A 17,766-nucleotide genomic window follows, 5' to 3' on the forward strand; every position below is an offset into this window, starting at 1 on the left:
AATGTAATATCCACCATTATGCATAGTTTCACATCTTTATGGAAGATGGTGCAAACTGCTCTTAGACTAAACTAGAAAAATCTAACCCTTGAAGAGCTTCCTGCTCAACTTAAAAATGAGCAGCAACATATGCAACACGATACGAAAAGCGAATTACACTTTGTGAAAGATCTTCCCAAGCGATTCATAGTCATTCTAGACGTCTACATTTTAATATTTTTTTAAAGGTAATGACAAATTTGATAAGAAAAAATGTCTAACATTCTGCAAGCCGCAACTAGCCACCTTCGAGTTCAAGTGTGGAAAACATGGATACTTCAAGAAAGATTGTTGAAGTCGGACAAACAACAACAATAGCAGAAAAAAATGGCTAGCAAAAGAGATGCAAGATATAATCTGGGTGATATCAGAATGCTTTTATGCGAACCAGACTTTTTTTGGATGATGGGTAGACTCTGGGGCAACACATCATATAACAATAAGCAAGGAAGAAATGGTGGACATAGTTGAGTATAAGCCTGGTGAACATCAGGTGTACATGGTCAACAATACCTACTCTGATGTTATGGGTGTCAGAACTTATCTCATTGAAACCTCTAAAAACAATGTTTTGTTGTCAAATGTCTTGTTTGTACCGTCCATGATATGTAATTTAGTGTTTGTTCCAGCCTTGGTTGCCAAGGGTTTTGAAGTTAGATTTTTACCAGAGAAGGTTATTATGGGGAAACATGGTTGAGTCCTGTTTGATGAGATTTTTGATAAACATCATAGATTGTTTAAAATTGATGATTCTGATATGAATAAAATTCTTTCGATTTCTGCTTATATTGACATTATCTTTAATGTGAATGTAAATGTCTGGCATAAAAAACTTAGACACATTAACTTAAGGAAAATGAGGAAACTTGTTGAATTAAATCTAATACTTGACTTTAATAAATCTTCATTTAATAGATCATAACTATATATTTATGGATAAATGACAAGAAAACCTTTCCCACATAATGTAATTAGAGCATCTGAATTATTGAAAATCATACACATTGACATTTGTGCTCCTTTCAGGACTCAAACTCATAAAGGAATGCAATATTTATATCTTTTATTGATAAATTTTCTAGATATAGTTATGTCTACCTCATAACTTATAAGTATAAAGCATTAGACAAATTTAAAGAATATCATCAAGACGTCAAAATCGAACTTGATAGAAAAATTAAAGTTTTACAGTTTGATCGAAGAGGTGTATGTACTTCAAATGAATTTTATGAATATTGTAAGGCAAATGGGATCAAACCGCAAACTACAACTCTAGGTACTCCTCAACAAAATAGTGTAGCTGAAAGATTCAGTAGGACCCTTATCGACATAGTTAGATGCATGTTATTGAATGCTTCATTACCCAAAGTCTTATGGGGAGAAGCAATATATACAACAACATATGTTTTAAATAGGGTTTTTATAAAGTTATTGTTTCTACACCTTATGAATCATGGATAGGAAGAAAACCAAATCTAAATCACATTTGTAGATGGAGTTTAGTAGCTCATATAAAGGTTATTGAGCAATCTAAAGATAAACTCGATACAAATTTATAAAATGTATCTTTATTGGATATCCCAAAGGATCCAAAGGCCATAGATTTTATCACTCAGATAAGGGTTTAATCAAAAGTAGAGATGTTATCTTCTTGGAAGATCAAAACAGGAAAGAAATTATTTCTGAAATAAATGAAGATGATCTTCTTGATTTGTATTATGATTCTGATGACTCGCAAAAACCTATAAGTAATGGTGAACCTTTTGCAATCTCTCCATCTTCTTCTCATCAGTCTCAGGTTGGACACAAAAGGTCTAGAGCTCCTCCGTCTTACTTAGATGACTATTATGTCTACCTGTCGAAAGAACTATATGGATGACATGGAATATATCCTATCATATGGTGAGGTAATAAACTCACATGAGTCAACAGACTGAGCAAAAGCTATGGACAAGAAAATTGAGTCCTTCATTGTCGACTTTCCAAAACCAAATAGGAGTCCAACAAGAGAGAATAACGCCGACAATTTTTTTTGGCAAGCTCTGTATGAACGCCGACACACCCACACATCAAATACGCGCTCAATGGAAGCATGGTAGGCCCATAACCCAATGTTGACGCAAAACAAAAAGAGAAATGCTACTTACCAAAAGTCACAATCGTCGTTTCTATCAAAGCTCGCGTAGACGTAGGTGGTTGACGTTCTCTTCAGCCAATCAATGCGCTCAATGATCAAGACCCTTGAACCCATATATAGAAATCTAACACGAATGTGTCACTCAACAATCACTTATACCCTCATGGTAGTCATCATCAAGCTACCATGGATCTTTCCTATTTATAGAGAGATTTGGTGGAGGTCCATAAAGGGCACTAATGGAGGTTTCTAATGGGCATGAATGAACATTTATGAGACTTATAACCTTCAAAACCTAAGAGCCACACCCATATATGTCCATTGATGTATCTATGTCAACATGGGTCACATCCAAGTTAGATCCGATTCAATAAAAAATTCAACACGAAGCTCATGGAGTTTATTGGCATAAACCTTCAAGATCCTTTTTGCCCACCAATGAGTACATGCAGCTTGGACTTAGGGGGCAAAGAACATTTCTAACGAGTTTTGAACTCATAATGTTTGGTCAACTTTGCTGACATTCATGACTCATCCCTACCAAACCAGCAAGTCCTCATGAATATACTTAGTGTGTTTGAATCTCAGCCAGAAATTGAGGCCTTTGAGTTCCAAGGATCTCTAGTTTGATGCTTTCCCATTGAATTCAAGATCCGTCGCTTTGAGGCTAAAAAAATGCCTAAAACGAGGATCTCAGATCAGATCTAAAATCCATCGTGCGAGATGGACGCAGATCAAGGTGTGGGCCTCATCTCTTGACCCGTATGTCCACAGATCTTTATATAGATTCGCTATTTTCAAACGCGACCTTGGGCAACTTGATTGCAATGTGGGAACTATACACAAAGTACATCACCGACATGAAAATATGGTAAATGAAAATTAAATTACCAAACAAAAACTTTAAAAAGTAAAGAAAAGGGAGAGTTACCCATGGGATAATGATCAGTATTTTTTTTTTGTTGCTTAGAATTGGTAACGATATCTTACAATTTCAAAGTGACCGAAACACTTCATCTTAACCAAATATTTAATCCCTCTCCCTTTCTCTGTCTAGCATTTCATTTTATTTTTTGCGATTTTTAATAGTGTTAAAAGATATTTATTATTTATATATTTTTGTTAGCGGCATTTATTTATTTTTAGAAATATAAGAAAGCATATTCTTAAAGTTTGGTAACTAAAGGGCTGGCCAGCTTCAAAAGAATGCTTTTTGAAGAGGTCAAATATCCTTATGAATTAAAAAGATCCTTTTTTCAATAATGGCATATATTCTTAAAAATACAGAAAATATAAGAAAATCAGGACTTGAAAAATGTTAGTATCGCATTAATATTATGATAAAATCGTGGTACTTTTAAACAAGTTGCTAGCTTTTAAAAAAATCACGGTATTTTCAAACTATCGCCATTATTTTGTAACTGTGGCTTGAATTTGGCTATTTACGCTTCCAGTATCAATCCGGTTAATTGCTGGGACCATTGTTTTGAAGAGAGAATGTGTGTTATTATTAACATGTGTATCTTTAGGCTGTTTTCAAAAAGAAAAAAATGTTTTTGAAAAAACAGATGTATCTTTAGGCAGGGGTGGTAGAACGCATTGATGCGTGATCAGCTTCACTTGCAAGACACTTTTGTACGCTCTCCATGCGTGAAACATTCGGTACACTGTGACCAAATTATCAATTTGCCATATGAGACAGAGAATTACCAATTTACTCTTATGTGTGTGTGAGAGAGAGAGAGAGAGAGAGAGAGAGAGAGAGAGAGAGAGAGATGGCATACATCATACATGCCCTTGTCATAGAGAGAGAGAGAGAGAGAGAGAGATGGCATACATCATACATGCCCTTGTCATATCTTTACTGTACAAACCCCAGCGCCAAGTAATCCGCCCAGGCATGGTTTAATTTACACTAGTGAGAAGTAATGTATGTCGACAAATCTGTTCAAAGCATTCACCGTGTTTCTGTTGGCTTCAGAGGTCTCTCCAAGTCCAACTAGGCAAGGCTATGCATGCACCCAAAACTCGTGGGCTGCTATTTAAATTGCACATTTCGGTTGTGTAGTAACTCATCCCAGGAGAGAGAGAGAGAGAGAGAGAGAGAGAGAGAGAGAGAGAGCATTACATTTTCTAGAGACAACAGGTGTACCCCGGAATTCGCTGGTGTTTCAGGGTCCAAGGATTTCATGACCATTTCCTGAAAAAAAACTAATTATCAACAATAACTCCCACCATCTTATTTTTTTGCCTCGAAATAGAATTTCATTTTTTTTTTCGACATATGGAAATAGAATTTCTTGGTGCGCAGGTACCTCATCAACGCATAAACAATATATAAATCACATACATGCTTCTTCCACTCACCGACCCTCTCTCTGGGCATTGAGGAGATCCGATTGACGATAAGCAATATCTCAGACAAAAGGAACAAGCTATTTCCTCTCTCTTTTGATTGATTTTGGTTCTTCTTCGTCAGGAGGCACGTTTTTGGGTTATTGTTTTTCTTCTTGTTTTCTCTTGAATTTCTTTCTTGGGTTTCCTTTTTCAGGTGGTTGAATCTGTTCTTTTTTTCTTTACATGTACTCTTTTTCTTTGATTTTTATCAGTTGGGCACTTAGGTATCGACCAACGAAGTAAACAATGTCTTCTCCAAGCAAGAGAAGAGAGATGGATGTCATGAAATTGTAAGTCTTACAATCATTGTCATCAGTATGATAGTACAAGTGGGTTGTGGAAATTATGTACACATCTGTTGTTTCTGTAGTATTTTATGGGTGGTTGCTGACGGAAGAAAAGAATGATTGATCTATCATCTGAGGTTGATTTAGATTTCTAATTTGGCTTTCTATACCTGAAAGTATGTCCAGATCGTGCATTTTTATGTTGTCTTTCTATTGTAGCCGTGCAGATCGATTCTGGGTTTCTGTTGATTATTATGCTCGACTTGAATATTTTTCCTGTTTTTACTTAGGATGATGAGTGACTATTCAGTTGAGATGATCAATGATGGGATTGGTGAATTCTACGTCGAGTTTCATGGCCCTAAAGAGAGTATGGTTTCAATTCCCTTTTCTTCCTCTATGTGATGGTCATTGGTGGAAGAAACTTTTTATCTATTTAGTTAATGTTCATTAGTTTTGAAGGTTCAGAGCTCAAGTGGTTCTTGGGTGTTTCGTATCTGTATTTTGGAATAAGAGATGTGGTTGCATGGATGATTTGTGGTGCTCTGTTTTCTAAGTCCCTTGTTTAAGCTAATCTTTTTTGGACTTGCCGTTCTTTGCAGCTTTGTATTTGGCGCTTGTGTGGTAACAAGGAATTAGTTTTTTAGTATGATTTTCTGAAACCGTTTATGCACTATGAACTTCTCGGTGTAGTATCCGCTGCATATTGTTGCTATCATTCAGCAAACTAAAATATAGCTAGAACTTGGAAGTTGTAAACAACTTTCCAATTTTTGTTGTGATAAGCCTATATTATAAAAAAAAACACCCAAGGAATGTGGGAGAAACTGTCTTCCTAGTGAGCACTATTTGGAAGTGCAGCCTCCTTCCGCCTAAACAAGTAGGAAGTAGTTAATTTGCTACTAGAAATCACTATTCTCCATATTTAGAAATCATGATTATTTGGATTGAAGAACGGAATGAACCTTATAGAATATATATCAATTTTTGCATAAATTTCTTTTATTACATTTAATACCTTGATACAGATTACAGAGTTAGCTTATTTTTCATAAATGTGATTCTTGTCTCAAATATTGTATATGTATACTGTTCTTGGATGTTGCTTGTATATTTGATGTTGTCTTTGCAAATAAAATCTATGGATATCTTAATATGTCGTACAGACTACAAGATCTATTTATTGAAATCTTTTCTTACTCCCTCTCTTCCCGATCAGTTCACCATAGCATATTGCTTCATTTCCACTTCTTGTTTCCTGAATCCTCTTAAATTTCTCAACAAAATTTACTATGTTGTATTGTTTCTATTATATGCTAGTATAATAATGTCAACATTGCACTCTTTTTTGCTTTGATTGTCTGGAAGTGGTTGCTTCTCCCTTCCGATTCTCGCAATTCTCGCATTGCTTCTACTTATGTGTCCCTGTTTAGCAACTATATTACAATTGCATACCATCATCCATCTCTTTCCTGGTATATAGAACATTTTCTTGTTTTTAGTGTCAATGAAATCATAATTCTTAGCCAATTTTCTATAAATTATGTCAAGTATGTTTTTATGACAGTAAACCCTCGCCGAGAACTGGGTCACTTAATGGCCCACCACTTTGCGAGGTGTATCCTGGGTGGGTCACCCAACACCCAAGCTCTTACATAGCCGACCTGATGCAACTCACGTTGAAGGAGGAGAGAAAATAATGGTCCACCGTGAATCGGTGGGACTGACCTTTTTATTAACTCAGAAATGTTTCAATAAACAATAAAAGGAATGCAATAAACAGGGAAGAATGCAATGGAAAACAGGAAATAAGTAAAGAAGGGAAAACTGCAGCAAAAAAAAAGTCGGCTGGGCTTTCTTTAATCTTCAATGCCCTTCACGCAACCCTAGACAACCTTTTAAAGACTGTTTACTGAACTGGGTCGTGGATCCAGGTTTGGATCCGACCCACGATCCGGTTCAGTCTCCCTTTGCAGCTGGTTCTGGGGCGTGCGAGCTCCACCACGCCTGACGTAGGTGCGCAGGGGTACCTCCCTGCGTCGTGGCTCCATCCCTGCAGGTGAGTTATCTCCACGGGGTCTTGCATCTGCCCTGTGTGGTAGATCGAGTGGCACGCTGGGCCCAATCGGGTCCTGCCCTGCATCATTCTCCCCTGGTTGGGAAGAAGTCGGCTCTGTCGACTTGTTGTTGCCACGGTAAGCATATAGATCAGCCACGTTAAAAATAGGGGAAATATGCCAATCATCGGGCAGCTCAAGGAGGTAAGCATTTGAACCTAACCGCTGGAGGATCCTAAAGGGGCCATACTTCTTAGGACTTAATTTGCTATAGGTACCGACAGGAAAACGCTCTGGACGCAGGTACACCCAGACAAGTTGATCAACCTCGAAATGGACATCACGACGACCCTGATCTGTGAAAGCTTTGTAGGTCTCGTAGCTTTCAACAAGTTTGGCCCGGACTTGTCTGTGAATGTCACGCATATATTCAACGGCATCAAAGGCATCCGGGGCTGGAGCTTAGAGATCTGACACAGGGGCGAGGTCAACGACATGGGTGGGAGAACGACCATACACTACTTGGAACGGGGATTTACCAGTGGACCGGTTAATGGAGTTGTTATAGGCGAACTCGGCTTGAGGCAGAACGAGATCCCAAGTTTTGACATTTTCACCCACTAAGCTCCGTAATAAATTTCCTAAGGTGCGGTTCACGACTTCGGTTTGGCCATCAGTCTGGGGGTGATACGCGCTACTGAACTGGAGCTTAGTTTTCAACAGGGCCCATAGCGACTTCCAAAAATGGCTCATAAAACGCGTATCGCGATCGGAAGTGATTGTGTGAGGTAGACCGTGGAAACGGGCAACATCTTTGAAATAATATGAAGCGACTAAAGAGGCATCGGTGGTGCGCTTGCACGGGATAAAGATAGTCATTTTGGAGAACCGGTCAACAACGACTAAAATTGAATCAAAACGACGTGGTGTACGGGGAAGACCCACAATAAAATCCATGGACACATGCTCCCACGGTCGCTCAGGAATGGGTAACGGGGTGTACAGACCACTATTCTGACGATGACCCTTGGACACTTGACACACATGACAGCCTTGGATAAACTTGGCAACATCTTTGCGCATTTTGGGCCAAAAGTATCGTTCATCTAAGAGAGCGAACGTCTTATCATGCCCGAAATGCCCTGCTAACCCACCTTCATGTAATTCAGAAATCAACTGAAGCCTGAGAGAGAAATTGGGTACACATAATTGGTTGCCACGGAAGAGATAACCATTATGAATACAAAAACGGGGATCAAGGTTACGAGCGGAAGAGGTGCATCCTTCCCAGACTTTGTGAAAATCAGGGTCCGTAGAGTATAACTCTTTACATTGTTCAAAACCTATGACCTGCACCGACATAGTCATCAACAGGCTGTTCTTCCTACTAAGAGCGTCAGCCACCTTGTTCAGGGTACCCGATTGATGCCGAAGCGAAAAGGTGTACTCTTGCAAGAAGCTGACCCACTTGGCATGACGGACACTCAACTTTTTCTGACTATTCAGGTACTTCAATGCCTCATGATCCGTGTACAAGACAAATTCCTTGTAAATGAGATAATGCCTCCAATAATGAAGGGCTTGTACAACGGCATAAAACTCAACATCGTAAGTGGAGTATTGGCACCTGGCCTGAGTCAGCTTCTCGCTAAAGAAGGCGACAGGCCTACGATTCTGACTCAAGACGGCGCCAATCCCCACTTTAGAGGCATCACATTCAACCTCAAAGACTGCACTAAAATCGGGGAGGGCTAAGACAGGGGCACTGGTCATTTTGTCCTTGATGATCGTAAAGGCTTTGCTCGCCGCTGGCGTCCAATGAAAGCTAGTACCTTTTAGGCACTCTGTGATGGGGGCCATAAGTGTACTAAAATTTCTCACGAAATGTCGGTAAAAGGTGGCTAACCCGTGGAAACTACGGATCTCTCCTATAGTCTTTGGGGTAAGCCAATCGACAATCGCTCGGACTTTAGCGGGGTCGGCCTTGACGCCATCAGAAGACACAATAAACCCTAAGAACACGACACTGGATGTCATAAACTCACACTTCTTGGCATTGGCATACAATTTTTCCTTTCTCAAAATATCTAAGACTTGACGCAGGTGACTCAAATGATCAGACAATGAAGAACTATAGACCAAGATGTCGTCAAAGTAGACAACAACGAACTTCCCAAGACACGGACGCAAAACTTGGGTCATCATGTTCATGAAGGTACTGGGGGCATTAGACAACCCAAACGGCATAACTAACCACTCGTACAATCCATCACGTGTCTTAAATGTTGTTTTCCACTCGTCTCCCTCGCGTATCCGAATCTGATGATATCCGCTTTTTAAATCAATTTTAGAGAAAATGGAGGCACCGAATAACATATCAAACATATCATCTAGACGAGGAATGGGAAAACGGTACTTGACGGTGATGCGATTGATCGCACGACTATCGACACACATGCGCATGGACCCATCTTTCTTGGGAGTGAGTAAGGCAGGCACGGCACAAGGACTAACACTCTCACGAATGAAACCTTTTTTCAGTAATTCCTGAACCTGTCTTAACAACTCCGCGTGTTCGGAGGGGTTCATGCGATAAGCTGGAAGGTTGGGTAGACTCGACCCGGGTACAAAATCAATGGCTCTGATACCACTTTGATGCAACTCACGTTGAAGGAGGAGAGAAAATAATGGTCCACCGTGAATCGGTGGGACTGACCTTTTTATTAACTCAGAAATGTTTCAATAAACAATAAAAGGAATGCAATAAACAGGGAAGAATGCAATGCTTCTGCGCGAGGGACCAGGAGGGAGAAACAACTCTTTTCGGGGTCGGGTTGCTGTGCTGGGGCCCGCAGCGGGGTCCTGCGTACTGCTGGGTCCTTGCGGACCCAACCCTACCTGCGGCAGACCCACAGGAAACCGAGCCCTGGTCTGGGGTGCCCTCGGACCAAAATTTGTGGCAGGACCCGGTGTGTCGCTGGGTTCCTGCAGGCCCAGCCCAGCCGGTGGTATAGCCCCCATGACTCGAGGCCAGGGCGATACTGTACCAGCGACATGGGGTTGCCCTGCCCTACCTTCTTGGTTCGGATGGGGGGTACCTGTTGCGTGTGACGCCGTGGCTGTCGTACCTGGGAGTGGAGGAGGATCTGCTGGTCGTGGAGCAGCAACACAGTCTGGTTGACAGGACGTCGGCTGGACTGCTGCCGCATCTGCTACGACCTTCAGTGCACCCTCCATTCTTTGCCTTGAGGTCGCAGTGGAATCCACCGGCGACTCAAGGGCAGCGACTCGGCCTTCGACCCCATCCAGTCGCCGGGATATGGTTGCCACGTCCCGACTGATACGCACCACATTTTCTTGTATTTTTGTCAACACCTCCATGACACGCAGCATTGGGTCTTCGCTGCTCGCCTCCTCACGCACTTCGCCTTGTACCGGATCGGTTCCCTCCTCAAGAGCCATACCGCTGATGAAGTCGGGACGCCCGCTGCTCTGATACCACTTTGATGCAACTCACGTTGAAGGAGGAGAGAAAATAATGGTCCACCGTGAATCGGTGGGACTGATCTTTTTATTAACTCAGAAATGTTTCAATAAACAATAAAAGGAATGCAATAAACAGGGAAGAATGCAATGGAAAACAGGAAATAAGTAAAGAAGGGAAAACTGCAGCAAAAGAAAAGTCGGCTGGGCTTTCTTTAATCTTCAATGCCCTTCACGCAACCCTAGACAACCTTTTAAAGACTGTTTACTGAACTGGGTCGTGGATCCAGGTTTAGATCCGACCCACGATCCGGTTCAGTCTCCCTTTGCAGCTGGTTCTGGGGCGTGCGAGCTCCACCACGCCTGACGTAGGTGCGCAGGGGTACCTCCCTGCGTCGTGGCTCCATCCCTGCCGGTGAGTTATCTCCACGGGGTCTTGCATCTGCCCTGTGTGGTGGATCGAGTGGCACGCTGGGCCCAATCGGGTCCTGCCCTGCATCACGACCACTCGACCAGTTAAAGACACCTGCACACCCGGTGGGAGTCGAACCTCGGATGAAGGGGTCAACACCTTCTCCCTTGGCCTGGTGCCACTCGGGCGACCCAGGTGGATATAAATAATGTTAAGATGTTGAAAAGGATTTCTGAGAAGTACGAGAATATGAACAATAGTTGGGCCCAATGGTTATTTGAAGTAACTTCTTCCTTGTTTCATTTAAATTTGGAGATGCTTATCTAAATATTGTTTTCTTAGATCTGCATAGATTTAGGACATTTTTACTATGCATGCCTGCATGTGCAGTTTCAAAACATGTGGTAGGAGAAATGCTAGAAGACAATTCATTTAGTGCCTTTATGCTGTCGGTTATGTCACATAGGTATGGGTGTCACAGGTTATGAGACATGTATGACATAGAAACTTCTAAAAAGGTGGGTATGTGTGTATACATATACATATATACAAAAATGTATATCTTTCATGGATAAAGGTATGACATAGAAACTTCTGTCTATGCCCAGGATCTCGTTCTTGTGCTATTTTTCTCGAGCACGAGGTTTTTGAGAACACAAGGTGTGCTCAAAGTATTGTGCCATGGGTGGACCTGGTACCCGGCCTAATTTCATGGTTAAAGGTTTTCGTCTAAGAATGAATTTGTCCATCATCGCTTGTGGTCTCATGTACGTATTCAACTTTAGCATTTCCTTACTGGCTTCATCCGATTTTTTCTGATCATATCATATTTGGAAGCCATCACTTTAGTAATGAGTTCCTTATTTAAATGTTAAGTAGAGATGGTTGTTGCATATTTTGGCAAGCTATGTCACATAGGTGCGGGTATGAGTGCGGATGCGGCGATTGTGGCACTTTAAAAAAACTTGGGTGTGGGGGAGGATATATATATATATATATATATATATATAATTTTTAACAGTTTTAAGTTAACATTACGTGTATGTGTGTGCATTTATGTATTTATATATATATAATATAGATAAAAATGGACTTGATTAGGGTTAACTGAATCTACTTTTGGATAGAAATGGACCTCAATGTGGTTGACTTCACCTAACACAAAGGAAGCTATGTCCAAGTGTCGCACCCGCCTGGGTGCGGGTGCGACCCAGGTGCGGTGCCCTGTTAAAAGAGTCTATGTTACATAGCTGGCAAGAAAATATATACAGACAATCACAAGTCATTATTGACTTTTGTGTCTTCCTTGCCTGGATGTCTCCGTATCTTGGAATGGCCAAGCACCCATGACCCTTTCATTCAGAATAGTTTACTTGTGTACTTCATTCATAAATTTAACAATTAATTTGTCCTGAAAAATAATATTTGGTTACTTTTAGTAATTCTTTTTTTGTATAGAAGGGTGTATTTTGTTCTATATTAGATTTAATCAGTCCTGGAGCTAGTGAAAATTTGAAATTATCTATGAGTGATATTCTTCCAATGATCTTTTGTCAATATCTTAACGCAGATAAATCTGCAGAATTTCTGAAACTTGTGTAATACCAGTGCATGTGGCTGTTATTTCTGCTTACCAAACTGTCATTTTTCTATAGGCATCTGACGATTATCCAATATACATGTCTCTTAAGACTTCTTTTAAATTAGTTATGTTCTACTAGTATGTTGCATGCCCATTTAAATACTTGCTTTCTTGATACTTAAGGGTACTGTTTTTTGGTTCTGTATCTCTAGAGATGGAATAGTATCATGTCCAACAGCATTTTCCTTTTTCCTCCTAGTTATGGGATGGTTATTATGAATGTCTTTTGGGATTGTTATCATCATTTCCATCTAGGGGTCCTAAATTTTCTAAGAAATATTCAAAGTTCTGGTGCACTATTTGCATATCAGTTTTTCTTCGAAACTTCAAGCCAACATTGTTATTAACTCGATGCCTATCTATCAGTTTCCTTTCCTTTCTTTTGTTTGAAACAGTCCCTTATCTGCATGAACGTTGAACTGACAACAAAGGTAACAAGAAACCCATGCTTTTCAAGCACCACCAAGTTTCAATTTCTGAGAGTTAAATATGCAGCAGAGTTTATGAGAAAAACCGAAAGAGAACAGGATTATATTATGTAAATTCACATCATTCCAATGTATTTACACTTCTTTTTTAGTGTATTTAGTTGTATATGCTTGCATCTTATGTTAGACTTGTTGGCCTAAGATCTAAGTAAAGAATGCACATTGGTGCATACTTATTGATGTTCATCTTCATGATTATGCTGGTCAGACTCACCTACCTGTGCCTGTGTATTGCTCATGTTTTTCTGTTTTCATGTGTGGACATTGAACGGATAATGTGATTATCCCATGTATGTAAAGGATATTTTGTTTGGCCATGTCAATTCACTTATTTTACTGGATATTCTTGTAGGTCCTTATGAAGGTGGATTTTGGAAGGTCAGAGTGGAGCTTCCAGAGGCATACCCATACAAGTCTCCATCAATTGGATTCATGAACAAAATTTTCCACCCGAATGTTGATGAGCTGTGAGCACAATTATCTGTCTAATTCTTTCGATAGCTCAATTTAGCTTTCACATGACCTTCATTTGAAATTTCTTTGCCACCATTGCTGAATGTGCCTTAGTCAATATGAGGATATTGAGGTACGTTAGGATTTGACAGTGGAAGAGAGCCCTGTTGAGATTGTAGACCGTCAGGATAAGATCTTGAGGAACAAGGTGATTTTGCTTGTCAAGGTCAAATGGCAGCACCATGGCATTGAAGAATGCACTTGGGAGCTAGAAGTCGATATGCGTAGTCATTACCTCACATTGTTTGCTTGAATTTCGAGGACGATTTTTTTAGTGGGGTAGAATGTAATATCCAATATTTTTTGGTGTTTTTTTGAATTTTTATAATATCTGAATAATAGAATTTTTAAGGAATTATTCATGTTTTTCGAGTTTATGGTTGCGTTCGTATCAAAATTTTAAAGAGAACGATCTTCGTTTCATAAAAAGAGAGTTGATTTGAGTTCGGAGCGAGTTACAATGTTGTTCAAGTTACCACATGTTAGACATCCCATTCCATTTCTATGTTTCTTCAGTTTTTCGTTCTCTGACATTTGAATTTTAATGGCAGGTCTGGTTCTGTATGCTTGGATGTCATCAATCAAACCTGGAGCCCCATGTTTGGTAAAACCTAGTCATTACTAGAAGATCTGTACCTACTGACAAATCACTTGCACCAATTAAGTCATGCTCTTTTGCATGCTTATGTCCTTCTAGAGACTAGTGTTATTTTGATAGTGATTTTTTCATTGACATTCATAAGTATGTGCATGTAGAACTCTGGTAGAGAACCAAACAGAATAACACACTTTCCATCTCAAGTGGTTGGTGTGTCCTCCTCCTGAGATATGCATGGGTGCATACCCTCCTCATTGGGGAAACTGTTTACATCTGACTTCACAATGCTGGGGGACCAAGTGTGGCTTATATTCTTCTCAATATTGACTCATACACGTCAGTCAATGGATTTAACTGCTCAGTTTGATGGCACAGCCATGAAAATTAGGCCTCTGTTGTCATGTTATTCAACAATAAGTCACGTATGGAAAGAAAAAAATGCATTTATAACATAATTCTTTTGTGCTGATATTGCAGATTTGCTGAATGTGTTTGAAACCTTCCTACCTCAGCTATTACTTTACCCAAATCCTGCAGATCCATTAAATAGCGATGCTGCGTCACTGATGATGCGGGATAAGCAACAGTTTGATCAGAAAGTGAAAGGTAATAATTTTTATGAGCGACTGAAATTTAAGTTCTATGATGTCCTTATGTTCCGGCTGTCTTCTTACCAGTAATTGTGCGCACACCACATGCTCACTTAAACATGTCGATGATAGGTCATGGCAGCATGACTATGCTTTGCTGAAGATGGACAATATGAGATACAGTTAAAATTAACTTATCTGTTATTTTATACTATTTTCCCCTACTCTTCAGATGTTTTCGGTTGATGTCCCATGCTCCATATATTTGTAACTTTTTGTGCTGTTGATGTTTTGTAAGGTATCATATATTCTCCTTAGATATATCAATTGCCATGTAAGCATTACAGAGATGTTTCTCATAAAATATCTAGAGATGAATATTGTCCATCATTGATTATCCTTCACTGGACAAACACTGCTCGGACAGAATGAGCAGTGTTTGTCCATAACCCAGCAGTCACCCCCCCCAGGGGTGTCTGTCTCGTCCCACACTGATGTGTTATAATGCATCGTGCAGTATGCTCTTGGCTCTGTGATATAATATTTGTCCTGTGTGTATCAAACACAGGACACCCATCGCTGGGGCCACTTTGTCCCAGCGGTGGGATTTGTCTGACATGTCAAACACGCCCTCAAAGTGCGGTTATTTACTGAACCGTTTGTTTCTTGTAAAGTAGCCCATTGGCCATACAAAGTGGGTATCCATCAACCAGCAGACTTCCCAGATTATTTTATTTTCAAATGTCCGTTTCCTTCATTAATGTCCGAAACATCAAAGATCAGAAAGGAAAAAGTGATGCTTCAACATATAATAAACTGAAAGTTTATGTCATAAACCATGCAAAAAAGAAGGGAGCTTGAGGCTTGGTTGCTTTTATCCATCCAGGACACAACAGAATAGAGAAAAAGCAATCAACAGTTAATAATGGTATTTGAGAATTGGTGAGCCCCCAAGGATCTATCAAATAACTTAATTGAATCTGCTTCTGGTAAACAACAGTAAGAATTGACTTGTACTCAAATGTCACAGTTCCTTTCTCTCCTTTTCTTTCTGAATCTACCGTGATATTTAGAGTCACTGCTGCTACCTCACTGAGCCTTCCAAGATAATCGATGTGCAAGATAGATACCGCCGTAGAAATTACCTTTACCAAATGGTTGTGAATGGACTTGTATTTGTTGTTAGTATCCTTTTCATTTACTCAATCCTTTGCAGATTGTCTTTGGAAAGGTGGCCTTTGAAAATTACCCAGCACCCATAGAATATATAGGTGGTGGACCTATATCTCATGGTATTGGCTATTGCAAAAGCAAAGGAGCAGCAGTACCAGTTATCATAATAATTTTATGTATGGAGTAGAGCCGCAAGTAGGGGGGTCAGTCTGTCCCATAAAATAGGATCCATGCGCAGGTGTTATACTCAGTCAGGTTTGTATACAATAAGCATGCCCAAGCCCAGTTAGATCCTCTAAACTAGACCTAAATTACAGATTATCCAACATGATTCAATGCTATCACGGGGATGAGACAAGACTGATGCGTGGTAGATCTGTTTTTATTGTATTTCAAGTGTCATCACACATTGGTGGACGTTGATGGTGCTTTACAGTATCATAATTTCATACACATGCTGAACATATTCTTTTCGTTATATGGTTTTCTGTCCTCAAAGATTATTTGCTCCTCATCACAGTGCATGTAAATCTTTCAAGGGTATTTATATGTTTCTTCACCTCTCTTTCTCTTTTTTTGTTCCATATTTCTAAGTTATTCTGTGGGAGTGCTTTCTTATAGATGTGCCTTCTATTCATATTTTACATTCTAGTTCCTCTTTGTTCTACATCCAGATTTTCATTTTCTTGTCATATACTAGGTTGGGTTTTGGTTAGAAATGCACTTGAATTTAAGATGTCAAGATGCTATGTGGTTGAATGAGATAGATGGATGGTTAGTGTTGCACTATCCTGACAAAATTTCTTGGTTTTGAATCCCAGAGGGGTATTCTATTCCCCATCTTGGCTACCCAAAAAGAAACAGGAAAAAAAGAAGATGCAATATTAAGAGAGCATGGTACATATGAACCAGCTTCTCATTGCCAGTTACTTTAGCTTTGCGTAGCTAGGTTGTATTGCCAACATTTTGGGATCAAATAGTTTTAGTTTGTATAGTTGCTTTTCTACACTTTCACCTTTTCAACATTCTTAGTATACTGTTTGAACTGCTAACTGATCACTTCCTTTGTGTCTTGCGGGTGATGACAGAGTACTGTGAGAGATATGCAAAAAGAGAGCATGTTACCAAAGTTATTGAAGAAAGCAGCGATGATGATGAGGTGAGCGTCGAAAATGACCGAGAATCGAGCGATGATGAAATTGCTGGACATGCTGACCCTTAATGGTCTCTAATACAGTTTGTTGTTCAAAACAGTATATGTGCTCTCTCCCCATTATACACCCGTCCTTTGTAACCGATGATCCTTCTTTATTCAGTTAGTTGCTATTATTTGATTATCTAATTTTGGGGATGAACAGGCAACTACAAGACAATGGAAAAGAAAATTACATGCATGAGAATTTACATCATTGTCCAAGAAAAAAGGAACTGCTGTAGTCTGGTTTCACTTTTAGATAAGAACTGTTGAAACAAATTGATGAAGTTATATTGGAGGATCTTATTTCTACGAGAAGTTTACAACTATTTATGAATTTATATTGTTGGGTGGGAGGGAAGGGGGGAGAGGGTTAGAGCCTTTGGTGACTGGGAAGTTCTACTGGGGATCGCTTCTTGTGCTTCCTAAGCCAAGGAAAATCGGCAGTCTATGCTTTTGCCTTTATGCTTTAACTTAGAGAAGGGGGTGTCACCTAGGCTTTATACAGAAAGATTGGATGCAATCTTGGAGGTTGGAAAGGAATTTGGTAGAGGTTAAACAGGTCCTTGGTTCAGACTATGCTTATTTCTTTTCTGCTATCTCATAGTTTTTACTTAAGTTCTATTGGTGAAAAGGGCTTGTGATTTGTGAAGTAATGAAGATACGTCTATGTCACCAATATCAGTGATATTTTTAAAATATTGAGTTTTTTTTGTGATTTTTTTAAAACCAGTATGCTTCGCAAAATTTTGGTA

The 17,766-nt window shown here is 39.7% G+C and overlaps 1 protein-coding gene across 1 annotated transcript; it reads left to right on the forward strand.

Annotated features, from left to right (window-relative positions):
* Positions 1 to 4,787: 4,787 nt before the first annotated feature.
* Positions 4,788 to 17,329, forward strand: LOC149826900 (ubiquitin-conjugating enzyme E2-23 kDa-like). Its single transcript, XM_090020166.1, has 6 exons — positions 4,788 to 4,863; positions 5,151 to 5,230; positions 13,295 to 13,409; positions 14,007 to 14,059; positions 14,531 to 14,659; positions 16,905 to 17,329. Exons 1-6 carry the CDS (start codon positions 4,820 to 4,822, stop codon positions 17,036 to 17,038), a joined length of 555 nt encoding a protein of 184 aa, XP_089876292.1. The 5' UTR covers positions 4,788 to 4,819; the 3' UTR covers positions 17,039 to 17,329.
* Positions 17,330 to 17,766: the final 437 nt, after the last annotated feature.

The sequence above is a fragment of the Nuphar pumila genome, chromosome 10 (genome assembly GCF_984573655.1).
Source record: "Nuphar pumila chromosome 10, dmNupPumi1.hap1.1, whole genome shotgun sequence".
Classification (NCBI taxonomy): Eukaryota; Viridiplantae; Streptophyta; class Magnoliopsida; order Nymphaeales; family Nymphaeaceae; genus Nuphar; species Nuphar pumila.

Bases quoted from the DNA above. Each gene is read 5' to 3' on its own strand.
- LOC149826900 (XM_090020166.1), top strand. From the start codon at position 4,820: ATGTCTTCTCCAAGCAAGAGAAGAGAGATGGATGTCATGAAATT. The intron at 13,410-14,006 runs GTGAGCACAATT...TTTTAATGGCAG, and splicing joins CACCCGAATGTTGATGAGCT to GTCTGGTTCTGTATGCTTGG. The intron at 14,060-14,530 runs GTAAAACCTAGT...CTGATATTGCAG, and splicing joins AACCTGGAGCCCCATGTTTG to ATTTGCTGAATGTGTTTGAA.